The sequence below is a fragment of the Pyrgilauda ruficollis genome, unplaced genomic scaffold (genome assembly GCF_017590135.1).
Source record: "Pyrgilauda ruficollis isolate IOZ18807 unplaced genomic scaffold, ASM1759013v1 scaffold177, whole genome shotgun sequence".
NCBI classification, from domain to species: domain Eukaryota; kingdom Metazoa; phylum Chordata; class Aves; order Passeriformes; family Passeridae; genus Pyrgilauda; species Pyrgilauda ruficollis.
The window spans coordinates 22,518-42,501 of record NW_024516653.1 but is presented as its reverse complement, the minus strand read 5'-3'; the positions used below and the strand labels follow the sequence as shown (position 1 = coordinate 42,501).

The 19,984-nt window shown below is 39.0% G+C and overlaps 1 protein-coding gene across 1 annotated transcript in view; it reads right to left on the bottom strand.

Moving 5' to 3' along the window:
- The window catches only part of FBN2 (fibrillin 2), a 115,816-nt gene extending 108,849 nt beyond the window's left edge, over positions 1-6,967 (bottom strand). Inside the window, 4 exon segments of the mRNA XM_041464261.1 lie at positions 1,773-1,868; positions 2,360-2,458; positions 5,867-5,949; positions 6,711-6,967. Of these exon segments, the coding sequence (XP_041320195.1) occupies positions 1,773-1,868; positions 2,360-2,458; positions 5,867-5,949; positions 6,711-6,967 (535 nt within the window).
- Between the last annotated feature and the right edge of the window lie 13,017 nt (positions 6,968-19,984).

Genomic DNA, 19,984 nt, shown 5'->3' with positions numbered 1-19,984 from the left:
CCTGAAAAAAACTGTGTTTCTTACAAGATCCCAACAAAAAATAAAATTTTTGTGGTGAGGGAGGAAGCAGGGTGGGGTGAAAGGGTTATAAATCCACAGTACATTTAGATGAAAAAGATATTTCACTGTCATGGGACTTCAGAGCACCCACTCATACTCTTCACCAATGGTCTGAATCAAGAACAAAGCTTTCTGCCAGACCACTGAATTTTCTCAGTTCAAAAGGAAGACAGTTCTTCAGAGAGGCTGAAAAACACCACTGAAAGACTGCCTTAACTAACTCATTTTAGCTGCTTTCTGACTCACTGCTTCAGGTCATGGCTTCAAAACTGCCCAAATATGTTCCAAATCAAAATATTTCAGAGTAAGAACAGTCAAAAAAATTTTTAAACCTTAAATTTTTGGTCTCAAAGTCATTAGGCTGCCTTCCTAAACGTGTCTCCTCAGTTTGCATGTGGTATTTTTAACACATTTGAGTATCCAGAGCAAAAAAAACCTCAGAAACCTAGAGAAAGTAATAATTTCAAACTGAAAAAAGGTACACATTACTCCTGCATCATAGTGGAGAGCACAAAATATACTATTATGTGGAAATGTGATAAAGCCTTACTTCTTACCAAGAACCACCAAATGGAATTACTTCTTCCGGTGAATGCACACATAAAGTGAAGATGTTTTGTTGCATATGTTACATTACTGAATTAATGGACGACACTTCCGCAAGACAATTAACTTGATTATATACAATTAAATTTTTCTAAATAAAAATAAAAACATATGTACATTTTTAAGGCTGTCTGGAAGACACATTCATAATCCTGCTTGAAATTTTAACTACATGACACACTGACACCAATCTCCAGAGTTTGTTCAGATTTTCTAGATTGCTTCAGGGTCACCACCTGAAAATTCAATCATCGTTTCATTTATTCACTGGAAATTTGCCTTGTCTGAGAGCATTCAGGTGTTGAATATATTAACAATATATTTTAATATATTCTAACAAAAGCAGGAAGGGACCAACAACCCTGAATATAAAATTTCACTGGGGTCACAGGTCAGGATTATAACTATTTCCTAAAATTTTAGAGAGTTTTAGTCAGTTAAAGCAGGAACAAGTCTGTTCTTCCAGCATTTATAAAAATGACTAGGGCAAAAAAAATTATCTTCCACAATATTAAGCCAATCTGGTTTTTGCAGAGCTGCCCTCTGTCTCTAGTTCTTTCAGACTGCTTTATGCAATTAATTTCTCTCCTAATTAGTAGAATCCTAATCAGCCTCAGAATACACTTTGAGTCTTTCCTCATCCCTGCAGCTTTTAAGTACTTTTATTGTTTGCTAAATTGCTGCAGCTTGTAAACACTGTGCTGTTATAGGTAAAGCTGAGCAAATAAGCAAACACTAGTTTGTCTGCCAACCGAAAAAGGTATCCAATAGCTTGAACCGTATTTAATGCTTTTTTCCTTAGACTAAGTAGAAAACAGAAGAACATTCTTCAACCCAGCAGTGAGACTATTGTTCTGAGGCAGAAAAAACTTTGTTGAAAGAGAATGAAAAACTAGTGAACATCTGGTATGAAGAGGGGGATGCACAGTGATGCTGCTCCCCAAGGGTTTGCCAAAACCACTCAGTGATTCCAATCTGCAACTTGAATTTTAGAGAACACAAAAGCACTTGATGCAGGAAATGACTGCCAGCTAAACACCACGCCCCAAAACAAGGAATTCTTTCAGGTGTTTCACTGCACTTCAAGCAAACTGGCTGTGACTTACGCTGCTCACAGTGGGCACCAGAGAAGCCCTTCTGGCACTGGCACCGCTCGTCCACGCACGACCCGCCGTTCCTGCAGCTGATGCTGCACTGCTGCGCTGCAGAGAGACACCCAAAATCAGCCAAAAACACCACAAAGGAATGGCCTTTCACAGTCTGTGAAATGGGGTCTGAATGATGGACTTTGTACCATCTATGCTACATATTTTAGGTGTATACTTATGGAGAGGTTTTCTCGAGTTTTCCACGATTATTGCTGCAACTCAGAACTTTTAATTGCATTGGAAGCTGTACAATCTTAATTTCATAGCAAAATGGGCTCAATGAAAATATGAATACCACACACATTCATTTGTAAACTTCTTTCTCTCTTGAAGCATATTTTATTTGAATTTGTCACACAGAACAAACAGGCATGTGTGGAATAACAAACCTGATCAAGAACTTGAGGTGTCTTACCTAAGTGTAATTTACATTTGCGTATGCAGTAATGAGAAATTATTTTTAAGCAAGTTGGCATTTTTGTCACTGAAACTTGAAGAGAATGACTTTCAATGAAATCTCTAATGAAAACACAGTAAGTCCTTACCAGGTCTTGATCCACATGTGGGTGATATCTGCCCACTGGCACAAGTGCACATGTTGGGACGGGAACAAAATCCATCACCACAGCTATTTCTGCAAATTGCTGACGAAGAGCACAGAAAGAGAGTGACAGGGATTAACAGCAACCTGAGGCTTAAACTTGCAGGAGAAAAAAAACCAACAACACTCTAAAACTCACTTCATTGGGACAGCTATTACACATGCAAAAGTAATTTTAAGTTAAATAAAGTGAACTGAATTTTGGCATAATCAGTATCTCTTGACAAATTTGAAGACAATCAGAATTAAATCAGGCATATTCAAACACTGACCTGACCACTGAAACCAGGTAATCAACTCTTTCCCCAATTAGAAATATCAGCCAATTATTCAAGGAATGTAAAATCATTAAAAACACATCTTTTAGACCACAAGACCTGTGAGAAAACATTACCAAGATTAGAAGGAATATAAACAATGCCAATTTATGCTATGGGCTTCACTCTTATAATCACCAATTTAAAGGCATTTTAGGGTGGTTTTTTTTTCCTATTCCTAAGATTATCTGCCTTTGCCCAAAGCAGTTTTGTGGGAAGCCAATGTGCAAATGCTGGACCTTACAGATTTTGTGGTGTTTCCCTAAATAGTTTCCTGTACTCAGGTAGCTCCCACACTTTGATTTAAAAACTAACCATAAAATCCCCAGGAAAGCCTGTCCACCCCACATCTGTGTGTTACATGCCTGACCTTCTGCCATCCCCCTGATGACCCAAAGTCCTGCCCTCCCTTCTCACTCACCATCCAGCACACCTCCAATGAGAAAAGGAGTGACAGAACCACAAAAAAAAAAAAAAAGAGCTAAAAGTCTAAACTATTCTAAGGCAGATCCAAATTAATACAGGAAATTCATCTGCTCAAGTAGCAAATGAATCAAGAGAGCCTGAAGCAGTCAGAGTCACTATAGCACAACAGAGGACTTCAAAAAGACATATATTGTGCAACAGACAACTTGTATAGCAAAAAATTCTCAAAAACAAACAAACACCACCACCAAAAAAAAAAAAAAAAAAAAAAAAAACCCAAAAAAAAACAGGAATCTCAATTTCTTTGTAAACAGGCCTAGAGTTTTGTGAGAACCAAATAATCTGGCAGCACATCTCCACTGAAGGACTACAATGGAACAAATACCTTGAGGAGATCACGTGCCACACCACTCTTTGGGGATCAAAAAGATGCAAAATGCATTTATCATTAAATTCTGCTACAATAATGTCCCAAATGTGAAGGCACGAGAAGTCAAAAGAGTTTGTGGGATTCTTCTCTTTAACTGGAATTAGAGACGTGCCATGGACAGACTTAAAATACTATTCCATGAGCAGAAGTAAAAGTGAGGAAGAGGACTTGGATTAGAGCACTTGACAAGCACCAGAAACGGGGTTGTTTTTCTATATTCCTGCTCAGTTCATCTTTATACACCACAAAGTCAATCTCTAGATAAAGCAAGGTTTACATTTAGTCCATTTGTTAATTTATTATCCATTAAGAAGTAGTTTTTTTACCAACTGAAAGCCCCAAACGTTAAGGCATATCCTAAATATGCTTTCATCAGAACAGTTCACTCTGTATAACAAAAGAGCAAAAGTAAGCAGACATTTGGTTTTCAGATAAAAGATCACTTTTAATCATAAATGTGCCACAGACCACCTACAACCACCACCACATCATCAGCTTGAAACACTGCCTGGTCAGAATGGTTTCTTTTTCACCTACCACTGGCTCACAGATGTCTCCTCATGAAACACCACTTTAAAATCACCAGTTAAAATATGCATCAATTATAATCAGCACATCTCCAACGAGAAATGTGATAGCTTGTCCAGCATCCTGTGCAGGAGGCTTTTTCTAGGTGAAGAACTCTAGGTAAAGGAAATATCATCTCCCCAGACATTAAATGTGAGCATAGAAATCTGTACACTTAAACCTTCACCAAAAGCAGAAACAGAAAAGTGTCACAGACAATACTGGTCTGCCAAAATCACTCACCCTATAAACACTTTAGAAAGCGCAAATTTTCTTTTCAATTGCTTACTGCAATTAGAGTGCAGTAAGCAGGCAGGGGCTAAAAGATGTCCCTTGTGCACATACATTTAAAATAAATCAGATTATTCTGGATGTAGGCAGACCTGAGACCAAGGCCTTTAAGAGACACAATTTAAAGGATATCTTGTAAGGATTGTTTAAAGCCCCTAAACACATTTGAGCCAGACACACAGCTGAATCTGAAAAGCCTATCAACAGCATAATAGGCAGCCCAAATCCTTCTTAAAATCTCTACTTTACATTAAAGTAAAGTAGCCAGTATTGAAAGAGTTGATAAATGTGAAAAGAACACTCTGAGGAACTCCTTTTATTCCACAGCAGCATTAATAAAAGGATCTTCCTCTGAATGGCACCATTATCCTTTGCTGGGAAATTCTGGGTCAGCTTGAGGTGAAAATAGGTGTTACATGGCACAGTTATCCCAAATACTAGCCAGTCAAGTTTAACCATGGAAAACCAATAGATGTGAACAGGTGAGGGAAGCCTGGAATCATAAAAAAACCCACCAAAAGTCAAAAGTTTGTCAGACTTTGGCTTATCACCCTTCCCTTGCCCAGTTTCATCCTGCATGCCTGCAGTTAATCAGATGGAGAATTACAAAGAACTCCACTGCTTACATAAAGAGCAGTACGTTCTTGAACATTAATTCTGAAGCTGAGCGTACTTGTTAACAGAACAGACAGTGACAGGCTAGATTAAATGGCAACAGATTAAAAATTTAAGGTCTGAAGGAAGCATTGTCTGCTATCAGCTGTCACCTAACACAGAGAAAGTTCAACTTCATTTTCTATTTCATGGTAAACATCCCCGAAGACATCATCCCACCAGAGTACTGAGCACACTCCCCTCAACACACAACTTTTTTTCTTTTTTGCCATGCCACGTATGTCAAAAATCACATCTGTCAGCACAGTACCTACCATGACCAGCCAGCAGCCAGTCTACATGCCTCACAGCCATCAAAACACAACTAAAAATAACAGAGAAGAGAGCAAGCATCCCAGATGTAAAGAAGCTTTTTATTTGACTGTAATTCCAAGTTTCAGAGAACTTCAAGATCTGATTTGCTTATATCAAGACCTTTTGGCTTCTTTTTCCCCCTCTGCTACTACAGTTCAGTATTTGATTTGACAAAGTTTTTTTTTTTTTCCCTTTTCCTTCACTGTCACAGGTTTTCTTTAAAAACTAGGTGGAGACATGTCCCTTATGAACATACCATACCCTTCAGTTACAAAGAATGTGGACCTGTAAATCCATCTTGGTTTATTTTTCCCTTTCCTTTTGTCCATTATTTCTAAGAATAACGTGAAACACGGAACTGAACTTGCTTTTCTCAGGCTGAAGGAAAAGTGAAGTAGAAGAATATTTACTTTCATTGTTACCCCTTGAGCAGTAGCAGTCAGACACTTACGAACAATGCACTGATTCCCTCCAGGAAGTGTTTTCCATCCAGGGCAACAGTAGGAGCGAAATCTAGAACCACAGACATTTGGCCTGCAAAACAGACAGATCAATAAATGTGCACGGGAAAACAGGAGGCACTCTAAAGAAAATTTAATGTTTTACATACACACGCGGGAAGAATCCAGCTGCATAAAACAAAAACTGCATAGCGAAGTTGTCTACAAAAATATCCTCCCCAAAAGAACAAAATCTTCCTCCAAGGCATTTAATTTTGGGTTAGTTCAACTGATTAGTATAAAGAGGAGAGGTAGATGAGGCAAGAGCAGGACACATTCATCCCTCTTGCAACAACTGAGGATATGGAAGGGATGAGTTTGATTCTACTTTCATTCACTCTTGGAAGTCTTGCCATAAAAAAGGGCTTCTTGCTGTCATCTGACACTAGACAGAAGGGATGCCTGCTCATAAGGATAAACTAACTCAAAACACCAAGGAGTCCCCGAAACACCAGAAGAAGAAAACCAAACCGACTCTGCATCATTTCTTTGTAGAAACCCCCCAAAAAAGTGAAGATCAGACTGAGTATCAGAAGACGCTGGACCAAGGAGCCAAATGAGGTCAACTCATTAGCTGTACGGCAGACCCCCCACAAGGTCTGCGTGTAATTAAATCGCACTAATTAGGAAGCCAGACTTCCACAGGCAAAGCCCGAACTCCCAGCTCAGCGAGCCGCGAGTCCTCAGCCTCGAAGAGGGGGCACACACGGAGACCACCGGCAAGGGGCTCTGCCTGGAGAGGTGTCCTGGGGAACAAACAGGCGGCGGGGAAGGGGGTTTCAGCCTTGTCCCTACCCTCGGAGCCCATCGTGCTGTCCTCGCCTGTGGACCCGACCGGCGTCGCTCCCGGCCCCGTCCTCCCCGTGCGCGGCGGCGGCGGACAAGGGGCCAGCGGCTCCTGAGGGAGCGCGGAGCGCCGGCCGATGCTGCTGCTGCTGCTGCGGCTGTCGCTGCTGTCTCCCGGCCGCTCCCTGCGCACACAGCGCCAGGCAGCCCAGCCACAGCGACAAGAAGCAGCAGCGCTGCGCCCAGAGCCGCCTCCGCCTGCCCATGCTGCGGCTATCGCAGCGGGGAGGGAGGCGGCAGCCGCGGGCGGGAGCGCCGGTCCCGCACCGCCCTCAGCGGGCACGGGGCGGCCCCCGCGCGGGGAGAGCCTTCAGCCGCGGGAAATCCGCCGTGTGTCCGCTCCAGACTGCCCGGCCGGTGCCAGCAAGGACCGGGCTCCACGTTGCTCGGCAGCCCACTGCGGAGAATGGAAAAAGGTGAATAAAAGCAGAGTGGGTTGGGATTTTCTCTCCCCTCGCCGCTCCGCCGCAACAGGAAATCCAAGAGAACCGCGCTGAATTTTCCCTAAAAAAAAAAAACAAAAAAAACCAGACGATAATTAACCGCGGCTAAATAAACGTGCTGGGGCAGAGCGAGAGGGGAGCGAAAAGCCCCTGCTCAGAGCCAGGGGCGGATTTACAGCGAAGGGAGGCGGAGGAGGAGCCGGTGCCGCCGGGCCGGTGAGGGGCTGGGGAGGGGGAGAGGAAGGGAGGGAGGGGGCCGGGAAGGGGGGATGGCAGGAGGAGAGGGGAGAGGAGGGAGTCCGGGCTGGCGGCTGCTGCAGGGAACGGGGCTGTGGGAGAGGGAGCAGTGCAGGTAGACCTGGTCCCGAAGGGGGATCTGCGCATTCCTTCGGTTCTCCCCAACCTCCGGGAACTGCGCCGTGGGATGGACGCAAAAGCCCTCCCTGGAACAGCACAGGGAGCTAGCTCCCAAAGGTTCTGGTCGCAAGGATGAGCCAGGAGGGGAGGGAGCCGCACCCTCACACCTGCCCGGCCAGCTGGGTCTGGCACGGGAGCGCTGGGCTCCTCCGAGAGCGCCTTCCCGTTCGTGTCAGCTCGGCATGGAGGGTCGGTGCTTCTGCCCTCAGGAGCAGGGATGGTTGGCGCTTTCCTTCAGGAGCAGTTTTTATAAGTTCTCACCTGAAAATTTTGCTTGTTCTCTTGTTGTTTATCCCTTCTCCCAAAAAAAAAAAAGCTTAGGAGAATTCCTTCTTGCTTTTTTAAGGCCGAGAGCATGCATTTAGCTAGATGTGCCGAATAGTTAGCCACCGGTGAGGAACAAATAAAAGCAGTGAAAACAAAAACGTGGCCGTGCTGACAGTCCCCGAGTGCTGGCTGCTGGTCATTGCGATAACAGCACGGCACAATCTGGTTTTGTCATCGGAGATTTATCCCTCTGAGCTGCGCTCTAGGGGTGAACACCTCACCGTACACCATGGCATACAGTGGCAACCTGGAAACTTTTTTGTCTTTTGAAACAAAACTGGGACATGTCACAGCTTCATTTACCTCCACGTGCATATTATTTGTGACTTCAGGGGTGAGAAGCAGGAGCCACATTTTGTTATCTCTGAAATAAAACCCAAGTAGCCAAGAGGTCACAGAGCCACTCTCGTGTTCCATTTACTGACTTACGTTCTGACAGCGCAGAAGCTGACTTTGTTTAAATTTGTAAATTTAGCAGAAGCAATTTTGCATGAGGGAACCTCAGTCTTTAAAGACCTTGAGAAACTAGAAGTATTTTATGAAAACAACTGGGTAAGAGTTCAGCAACCTCCTGATTGTGGGTGAGATTTGGAATTTCTTTCAAACAGAAGCTGTTGAACCTGTCATGAAGAAATGCAGCTAAGAGTCGGGGAAAGAGAAGGTTTCCATGCCACTTTGGGTGAATAACTATCTCCAGAAAACACAAGGAATAAATAGATAGGACACAAGGAATCAAAAGGAAAGAACTGATTGGAGATAAGCTCAGGGTCTTGGATATCAGGAAGATCAGTGATAAAGAAGCAATTCCCAGAAGTTAAACACAGCACATCTGGAAAAAGACAACACTAAAAAATCTTGAAAGGGAAAAAACTCAAACAATGAAACAAATAACAACACCCAAAAAAAGCTAGGCAATTACACAGCAAGGGTGGGCTAGAAATTAGACCATGGGAAAGTTACAACTTAAAGCCAAGAGAGACATAATTTTAAACTGGAAATACTGACTAGGGTAACAAAAGCAAAGTCAGCAGCTACCAGTGATTTGTAAAGTGATTTGTAAGACTCAAGAGACCTTCTTGCACTCAAATCCAAAGAGGACTATGGAGCCCCTTTCTAGATTGAGAAATTAATAATTTTTGAAAGGAGCTAGCACACTATGAAACATTTACTGGGAAAGATTGGGCAAGATGTCTTACTTCTGATAAATTTGGTCTTTGTAAATATGAGTAGAAATTAATGCTTACCAAGAAGGCTTTGTTAGAATGGGCATCATAAATACTTTTCATGGGAAAAAGACACAGACCAGACATGATTTAAAATAATGATTATGTTCTGATCATTCATCTCAGAACTACACTTGTTAAATTTGCAATAGCTGCCCATAAAAGCCACTGCTATGGTAAAGGAGGGAAAATCACTGCCAGAAGGCTTGGGTTCTTTAGCTAGCAGCAGCTGTCTTAAAAATATGGAAGGAAACTAATAGGAAAAAAGTACAACGTGATAAATCAGTACTACAATTAAGAATTGTTGGATAAGACAGGAGCACAGCTCTGAATTTGAAAAAGTAGAACCTAAAACTATAAGTACTTGTGGGATGAAATTAGATTTCTTTAGGAAAAAATATTGTATATTTCCCAGCTCTTGGAAAGCATTTGGATCTGCTGATCCCAGAGATTCTCTCCCATCCTATTCCCTGACTGTTACAAAGTAAAATAGCTTCTTTGACCGAGGATGCCATGATATATTGGGATCACATAGCTGGTTCAGGAGGATGAGTGATGCCTCTTTTGCTCTACTTGTACTTCCACTTCAAGTCTGGCCAGTTCCAATAACAATTGTTCAAAATGTTGCATAGAGTGAATATTCAGGAAGTATGCAATGTACATCTGCATACAGAAAATTTTTTCCAGAGAAAAATCTCGTAATGCAGATTACTTTTTAATCCATATTTTTCCCAAGTGATTACATTTTTCTTCCCAAACGAGGAGATAATTTTAAGTAAAGCCAGTCATATAATTTTGACACTTTGAAACAGAGTAAAAACATAGGCCATCACTTTGCTAATGTAGGATCTAATTAAACTCGACTCAGTGGGTGTAAACAATTTCTTACAGTGCTGAAAATTATCCATGGCCACATGGATTTGACACATAAAAGCATTCTCAGCTCTTCATTACTTGAATCACCAAGAGCACCCAGTGGTGGATGTCTAGACCAGTACAGGTGTTGAAAGTAGAAGTGACAAGACAATGTCAGGACTAAAAATTTCTTTTCAGCTGTTCCCTTTTCCTCACTGGATTGAATTCACACTTTTGCATGTTCAGTAAGTGCCCAACCTTCATTTGTTAAATATTTGTTAAATATAACTTGTTAGTATTGTTTGATACCTCTGGTGTTTTCACCATAGATCTGTTTTACAAGTGTCTTTGGAAAAGACCTTGGAAACTCATTTGATTAAACCTCTGTGCTCTAAAGCAAAAAGAAAATTGACCATTTAGCCTGTACCTCGAGCACATGATTTTTGCACGTGATCCCTGCAGATGACAGCGGTTTTTACCACAAAGAAGGATTGACCTGCATCCTCCTTTTCCTTGTTTGGTTGATTTTTACCTGTGCTTTCTTTTCTTTTTACCATTTGTATAGTTTTTCTGACCATATATCTGACCAATCATTTTGATTTCTAATCCTGTCCTCCAATGTAATTGTGCTATCTCCAGATCGTCATTAATGTGGAAATAGAATAACTAATATAAAATGAAATATTTTAGTCTAGACTATGATTTTTTTTCCTTACTTTGAAGATTGTCATTTGAGACTGTTTCAGAAGCATTGTTGAGATTAGGTAGTCAACTTTTTTTTTTTTTTTTTTTAAATTATTCCGCCTGTCTGCTTCATTCTCTGCCTGTGCCTTCCTTGCTTTTTGGATGTGTCTTTTGATCAGCTTTGATGTTCTTGTTTTCACATAGAAACTTGAATTATTTCATTTTTCAGCATTATTTCAGGCCAGGAAATGAGATTAGTTGGCCTAACTTCCTTTTCTCCCACTCTTGAAATATGGGCACTGATTTGGTATATGCCCATAATTCGTCAAACAAAAACTAGAACCTATATTTTTGTAAGAAAAAAGAGCTAAAACTAATTTATTCCCACTCTAAGTTTATTCTCAATAAAAAAGAAATAAGTAAAGAGTTATGATCTCCTCTCTCTGTACTTATTTGTAAAACTTCAATGCATATGAAGGGTATTACAGCCATTTAAGAAGCAATTTTGATTCACATTTTTTTATTAATTCACTTATATATACAATTGAATATATTATTCAACATAAAGTCCCTTGCATATGCAACAAATAGATAAATTATTCCACAATTTAGGTTTCATCATTTATAAATATAAAAAATATTTTAATAGTGGTTTCACAGCAATGCTTTCACTGCAGAAGGAAAAAAAAATGTATGTGTTTCCTGAGGCATATTGAAAAGGAACAAAACATTGTGTGGCTTAAAAAACAGAAGAGGAAGGTACTTAAGACACAAGACAATTTGAAAAAAGCAAAAAAAAGTGTTGAAAGATGCCATGAGGGAACCATTCCATGCAATTAAACAAAAGATCTCTCAGTGATGCAAAGCTTCAGCTACAAAAGGATTACCCAGCTTGGAATGTCTGATTCTTTACCTTTGGACACAAATAAAAATGTAAAAAAGGCAAGATATTTTAGCACATCCTTCCAGAAGTGATTTGTGTGTTCTGCCTGTAAGACCTCATTATAACTTGGGATTTTTTTTTTTTTTTTAGCATAGGAGAAGTAGGGTGGACCACTCTACTGATTTTTTCTTTTTTTTTTCAAATGATAGCAAAAAGAAGTGAAATGTTCCTAATTTAGACATCTTAACTACCACCAAGCAAATCCTACTTTAAGGTCTGAAATCTGTCACCAAAATGAAGGCATTAAGAGGGTTAAAAAAAAATAAAATTAAGCATTCTCTCTTTTTTCTAGGTGCAGAAAAAGTTAACCAAACTTTATGTGCAAAAATTAGTAGTAGAAATAAGAAATAAAATTAAACAGGAGGTTGAAGCTGTCCCTACATAGACCTCAAACACTTCAGCATCTATTTGAAAATTATACAAGTTGAACAAGATAAAAACCCCAGTAGCAATTATTGGATATTCTGTTTTTATTTTTGGAAAGAGAACCCCAACATAGCTGCAAGAATAATTCCCAGGTTAAGAATATGTATATAATTAATAGCTAATTTAATTTATCTTATTCTAGAAGTTCTACCCTGGGGAGTCTGTAGGTGGAGCAGCTAAAAGAGCTCAACTACTCAGGAGAAACTTCATCTGGCATTAAACTCAGACAGCATGTTTTAAGTTGTTTAAACACATTAATAATTTTATAGCTGGATGATTTAAAGTAGCAGTCATTTTATACGTTCCTCTAAGCATTATTTTCTGACTCAGCTTCTCTTGAACAACATATTTAGAAAGATAGGATTCAGCTGTTCTGAAACTCACTGAGATGACTTGTTCTCTGATAACCCCTGAATTAAGCAATATAATTATCCTGATACATCTATATATATATATATATATGTATTATCCTGATATATCTATATATGTGGTAATTTATGTATTATATAAACAATCCAGAACAAAATAAGTAGTAACAGTTTTCTGTGGTGATCATTTTGTGTTTTTCCTGTCCAATGAACCCATTGATCATAGAGGTCTTTTCCAACCTTCACAACTCTATGATTCCATGATTGATTTTGCAAAAAAAAAAAAAAAAAGCTTCATTTTTTTTGCCAAATTAAAATAGGTTCATGGAATATAAGTAAAGGTAGACTTAGATTCATTTTATGCTGCAAGAGCCATGCAAATGCTGAGTTCATGGAATCCCAGAATGGTTCAGGCAAGGGACAACAGTTGGTCCCATCTCACTGTTCAAGCAGAGAAATAAAATCTATTCTATATCTTACATAAAATCTAGTGTATAATATTGTATAATATCATTATGGAGTGTTTAAAACACCTGTGATGGAACTACATACGCTAAGAACAATTCAAATTTTGCTTTAATTTATTTCAGCAGCTCTGGGCCAGCATGTTGTAATTACTAAATGTTATGTACAGCATGCCCTTCCTGTAGACTATAGGAAAGAAAAATAATAGGTCATGCACCAGTGCAAATTCCATAAGAAAACTGGCAGAAATGGTTGTCTGTGGCTTTCCAGAAAGAAGGGTTTTTGGAGTACCTTTGAAGCTCCCAAATTCAGCTGCCGAATATTGCCTGCAAATACAGGGATAAGGTTTGGTGTGTAGGCTGCTGCACACAACCCCTTACACATATATAAAGATATCTAAAGATTCAAAGACTTTAAAACAACATGAAACTGCCTGCTTTTATTTTTACTTCCTTAAAAACTTAATTCCAGCCTTTTAAAATATTACACCCTAAGGTGCAATCAGTCCTGATGTTTTTATTAGGTAAAACAAATCTGGACTTGAGATTATGAAGTCTTAGTTTGCAGACACATGAATCTCAATGTTTGAGGGGCAGAAGCCATGCTAATTCCATACAGATGTCCTGCTGCATTCCTGTAAATTTTCAGACTGAAAAGGAAATGCTGGTTACACCCCTTTCCCCTTCAGCCCACGGTAGAACATTTCACAGATTGCATATGTGTCTTGCACGCAGAGAAAAACAGATCTCTGCTAATTCTAGCATCTTATTTATTTCATACATAGATATCTACATAGATTTCACAGCTATATATTAATTTATCTATTATATATTTTGATTTCCCCCACAATTAAAAAAAAAATAGCCTTTGGGATTAAGATGGGTTTATCCCAACGTGCAAACACAAAAAACTGAATATTTTTGTTCTCTTAGATGTCTTCCTTTGCTTAGGAGAAGAGCATATATTTGTATTTTTGTAGGTGTGCAAGTGTACATATAGGGTTTTATATATGTAACATGTGAATATTTTTCAGAAGGACTTGGTCCAGGAGAACTAAAAAACCCAAACCTGACGCAGAATGTGGCTATTCTTACATAGCCCAGAAAGTTCTTTGCACAGAGTAACACTTCATGCTAGAGCTTTCCAGAGCAGCAGCTAAAACCAAGCCATGTTCTCCACTGACTTCCACTGGCACAGAACCTAATGTGAAGAAAAAAATCTTTTCTTTTTCTCCCTAAATCATAGATTGAAATCTGCTTATCAATTTCCTTGAGTGTCATTCAAGACCCTTTTAACTTTGAAACAATTTTGCTGCTATTAAGAGCTGCTACTCTTTTTTTGTGTTATTGTACTGACATCTAGGGGTTTTGCTTGTGCACTGCGGCTGTTTTCTTGTTTCATGGGATGAACACTGAAGTTCTTGATCACAAAATACTATGATCAGTATAAAAGAGGAGGGAATTGTCCATCAGAGACTGCACAGAAGAGACGCTGGTAAGTTTGGCAGGTGGACTCATTACGCACATTATTCATAGCTACTTAAAATTCTAGAGCTATATGAATGAGAGGGAGAAAAAAAAAAAGATGCTTTGCAGATAGTTTCCAAAAGAGGAAAAAGAAAAAGGCAGAAATATATCGGGTTTTTACACATGCTTGTCTGTGAGGGTTGGTTCCACAGGCCAGCAAAAGGGAGTCTCTTCATCCCAAAGAGGACCAACTGCAAAATTCTTACAAAGCAGGGTCACATAACCTGCATTTGGTACAAAGTAGGATGTGGAATGAGGCACATAGTATTGTCAGAAGAAAATAAACAAATTATTCATGTCATTTATCCTGTCTTTGTGAGCAAGTTGATCCTGGCATTTAGATTATTCAAACAGCACAGCGATAAGAACTGGTACAGCTCTCAATTTTCAGCTGAGAGTTTACCATAAACCTACAATTTATTTCTCTATTTATTTATTTATTTATTTGTTTACTTTCCTTTATTCTCTTTAAGTTAAAATAAAACTTGAAAACTATAATGCAATACTGTGTCTTTAAAAATTTAAACGCCTGTGATAAAAATCAGCCCCCTGATAAAAATGTAATTTAAACTGCCTAGTCGAGACATGCTGTAGCAAACATATCAAACTGCATAACACAGCACTGCCATTCCTTCTGTTATCTCACAAGCAACAAGTTCCATCACTAACAGGTCTGTAAATCCATATTCCTTTTGATAAGGTATTCCAGGATTGAATTAATAAACCTGGAATTCGTAAACTAAGCAAGCCCAGAATTGAAACATGTTTTTTTATATATATTTATATATTTTTATATATATATACACACATTCATATATACATATGTATATATACATATACATCATATGTATGTAAATTAATACCACTGAAAATATTGTGGTTTATCTGTTAAAAAAAAATTTTAAAACCCCACCCATTATCCATTGTCATTTGCTTTCTTTCTACCAAGAAAATGCTGGAGTAATTTTTCAAAACTTGAAAGCAACAAAAAGTGAAGCCGATGCTGTAATTCTCCAATAAACCACAGGCTGAGTCTCACTTTCTTCATGGGAACTGATCTTGCTGCAGAAATCTGAAGAAGCAGTGTCTTTTTTATGAGTATCATGAAGAAAATAAATGACCATGACAAAAGGGGTGGGCAGTGTTGGTGTTTGGGTACATGGCTTTATCCCCTCTGCACGTAATTTGATGTTGAATGTGGAAGTTATGTGCACTAATGCTGTAGCAGGCTGAAGCAGAGAAATGTGAATTGAAATAAACTTCAGGAAATTCTGTAAATTCTTTAAGTGGCTCCGAATTTGTTTCCTGCAAAGGTAGGAGTAGTGATTTTTTTTTTTTTTTTTTTAATGTCCTTCCTCAAGCTGAATTTATAGTTTTTTAACACTGGATTTGTTAAGGCAATGAAATACTAACTTATCCTATAGGGAGCTTTAGATATGAAGATTTTCCTGTATATTGTTAGTGACTATAAGGCTGGAAAGGCAGGTTATATGGGTATCACCTTCAGCACAACTGGCACTTCTAGAAACTTGATTATTGTAAACTTGAAGTGCCAGTACTTCACCCTGGCTGCCAAATCCAGCTGTTGGCATAAAAACCTTTGTGAAAGTTATCAGAGTGTGATTTTGTTCCCCACAATTGTCACTCACACTCAACTTACACTGGTTTCTTGTGCTGGCTTTGCTTTCATGCTCTGTTTATGTATGTTTTGCTTTTATAGACACATGTAAAATTAATTTATAGCTCTCTTATATGTGCAGAGGCTTTCCCTACCTAGGCTGACTTTTGGGAAGTCAGGAAAAAGGTGCCAGACATCTGCCAGAATTGTTGATTCACAGTTCGTTTGACAGGAGATCCTGAACTGATGATTTCTTGAGGACAGACAGTATTTCACACTTGTCATTGCACATAGCAGTCAAAATATTAATAATATTTCAATGAAAATAGGCAAAATAATTTGGGGAGTGATCACTCATGCCAGTGAGTTTTATCTTTTTAGAAGGCATCTCTCATCAGTCAAGAGAAATTTAAATTTTACAGGTTGTCAGTATTAGTGGTGCAAGGCTGAGGTGGAGGGCAATTTTCAGGATTCATGTGACCACCTCCCACCAAATAGTTATCACTTACAAAACCACAAAATTGTCACCAATGTTGTCATCAACAGTCATAAATTTAGGACTGTTAGCATGATTCTTCACATGCAGCCATTTCTGCTTCAGAGTAAACCTCATATAAAATTTAGTGCACTAAAATTGAAATTATAGTTCTCATCCTCCCCTATTTCTGATTGAAGTTTATCAGCATTTGTTTGAAATATAAGTGGCAGCATAACTCATACCTGTCAGCCAGCAGAAAGGGTGAACTTTCTTTAGCATAATAGGTCCTGAGAGCCTCTACTTAGCAATCTCCAGTAATGAATTCTAAAAATTAAACTTTTCAACATTTAGCAGGCTAAAGCAAAGGTTTCAAAATCTCCAGCTACACAATTAAAATACATTGTTTTTTCAGGTGGGAGATCCATTTTATATCCCAGGACAAATCCAATGTTAAAAGACTATAAATTCAGCTTGAGGAAGGACATTTTTTTAAAAATCACTATTCCTGCATTTGCAGGAAACAAATTCAGAGCCACTGGAAGTGCCATTGTGAGAACAAAAGACCTCTGGAAATTGAGCAGGTTGAGAATTTTTCTTGGAAATGTGTGAAGATCTGTCTTCTGGTTTTGTTTTTAATTTCTGAGAGTTCCTTTTCAAAACTAGAATTCCATTTGTTGTGGCATAAAAGGTTCAATAGAACACATAAAATTTGGGATTAATTGTATCCTGGTTTTGTGATAGAAATTTCATGTCATATCTTCAGTGTTTGGGGATCTCAGGCAATGAGAAATACACAGAATAAGATTTCAGAGTCCATAAATTCAATGAAACAGCCTTGATAATGATGAAATATTAATAATACATTATTAATAACAATCCTGAAAATGTGGTGTGTAGCCCACAGTGGAATAACTGACCAAGACATGCAGCTGACACATCAGTGGCGTGCTTTAATTAGCTAAGTCTATGAAAATGAGGAAACTGGTCTAAAATTAGCAATTACAGGTTTTCCAGTATTTTACTGGAAAATTTCCAGTACTGGTTCCCTAGAGAGCACCATGAAAATGAAGTATGGTCGAATGTTGTTGAAACAATAAAAAAGCTAGAAATAATATTCATAAAACCAGGACATTTATCGCCAGGAAATTCTCAGATTTCATGGACTGATCTTATAAAATCACCAAATTCATCTCCAGATTTCATAGGCTGGCTCTCAGAAGTGTGTGGTATCTCTGTTTCTCTGGGATTTCACTGGTTTTGGCAAAATCACCTGCTGTTGGTGTTTCTCACAGGTCCAGCCAGCAGCTGTAACCCAAAAAAGATGAAGACAGTTTTTCTCTCAGTCATCATCATGCCTTTGCATTCCTGGGTGGATCAGCAGCTGAGCTGGTTTCCAGCAGTTTATCCATGGGTGAGGGATCATCAAGGCTGCACAGCCTCCCTAAGGATATCTGAACCACTTGGAATTCCTGCTGTGCTATGTAATTGTGCAGCTTCTGGTCCCAGCCAATCCAGAAATCATGGATTGCAATTTGTGTTAAGATGTATTTTTGTCAATTTGTGTCCAGGATGTCTTCCCAGGTAATCTGGTAGATTTTGGGCTCAGACCCAGTCTCAGCCCAAACACTGGAACCCTCCTGAGTCTGAGTAAGTACAACAATTCCTGCTTTTCTAAGAGCTCGTCATGTAATGGAATTATCTTTAGCTCATATACAGGCAAAAAAAGAGAAAAGGTGGAATTCAGAATCCTTTTAATGGCATGGAATGGGGACTTGGAATGCTGTCTGCATGCTCTGGGTTGTCAGGTATGGATTTTCATCCTAATTTCCTTGTGAATGTCACGGGATAACTGAGAAGCTTTATGGGATCATGCCCTATGAATAACAGCGGGTGAAAACAGTTTGAGTAAAAACAGAAAACAAAACTTCTGGATGTAAATAAGAAATAACACTTGTTCTGTAGCTTTCACAAAATATGTGCAGCCTCACTTTTGACTTCTCAGAGAATCTTCTTTTTCCTAAAAGAAAGAAAAGGGCTATGGCATGTTCCCTGCTTTCCTTTTGTTTCTGTGCTGCGGAATCCAGCACACGTGTGGCCACTGCTGGGCTGTGCTCGGCAGGCACCAGAGCACAGATGCCAAGCTCTGGAATGCTTTTTCCAGGTGTCTGCCTGGCTGGATTTCCTCATGTTCCAGGCTGGGCCCACGTTTGGCTGCCAAAACTGCTGAAGGAGTTGCAAACAGGACTGGTGTCAGGATTAGTCTGGTTTGCTGTGCTAGCCTTCAGGATGCTGTGATCTTTCAATTTTCCATTCACAGGAAGAAAAAAAATCTTTTTTTTTTTTTGCATTTTGGAGCAAAATTCTAGAAGTGTGGTTTGGGTTTCTGGTGTTTTTGTTTTGCCTTTTTTTTTTAGAGCTCCTTTTCAAGTGACTTTTGTGGCGGCAGGAGAGAAAATGCCACATTTATTTCAACTGTTGGAACACATACAGAAAACTACAAATTTACAAATTCTGCCTTTTTTTTTTTGAGCAGGCCACAGATTTATCAAGTTCCTTCCCAGATTTGCTCATAGCTAAAAATGGGAGAACCCTAATCATTTCTGCATTTCTTCAGGATTGGGTATCTTGAATATTTTTAAGTTCCAACAGAGCACATGTAAGGACAAGTTAAGGATATTGTTCAGTTTGTGACTAAAGCAGGAATACAAAAGAATACTGAGACAAAAGCTCTGTTTGCATCTGGAACAAATGTATCAATCCAAACTTCTTCCTGAATGTTTTATATGCATCAGGTAGTGGTGTCACTCCAATGGGAAGCAGACTAATTTGCACAGAAAAATGAAAGTTGGGAAATGCATCAGTGAAGTTCCTGGAAAAAGAAGGGGAAAAACATCAAAAAGCAGAAAAAAAAAAAAAAATCAAAAAAATAAAGATCGCTGATGGAGGAAATATTAAAAATTAGTAGCAGAAGCTGCATCAAGGAGGACAAAGTCTAAACCTTTTGGTCTTGAGTCCAAATCACATCACAGGAACATTTCAAACCTTGGACCTGCACTTTGTGTCCCAGAGACCTTAAGCCAGCTCTGGAATGAAGCAGTACTTTGTATTTGAGGAAAAGATTTTTTTTTTTTTCCAGAGGCAATGGCAAGGAAAGATCAGTGAAAAGTACAAACCCCCCACCCTACCATTAATGTAAAGATGATGTAAATCTTCATCCATTTGTTACATTTGTTCTTCCAAGGAAAAAGAAAGGATCAAGTGGGATAGACATTCCAGAAATACCTTCTTCTACTTTCTTTTTCTTGTTTGGAGAGGATAGGAAAAATAACTGAACCCTATGTTGATGGAAAAGACTTAAAGTGACATTAAAAAAAATTGGAGGGGGGTGGTGTCTTTGGGATGGAATAATGAATTAAAAGAATCCAAGACACTTTAAGGAGCTGTGAGGAG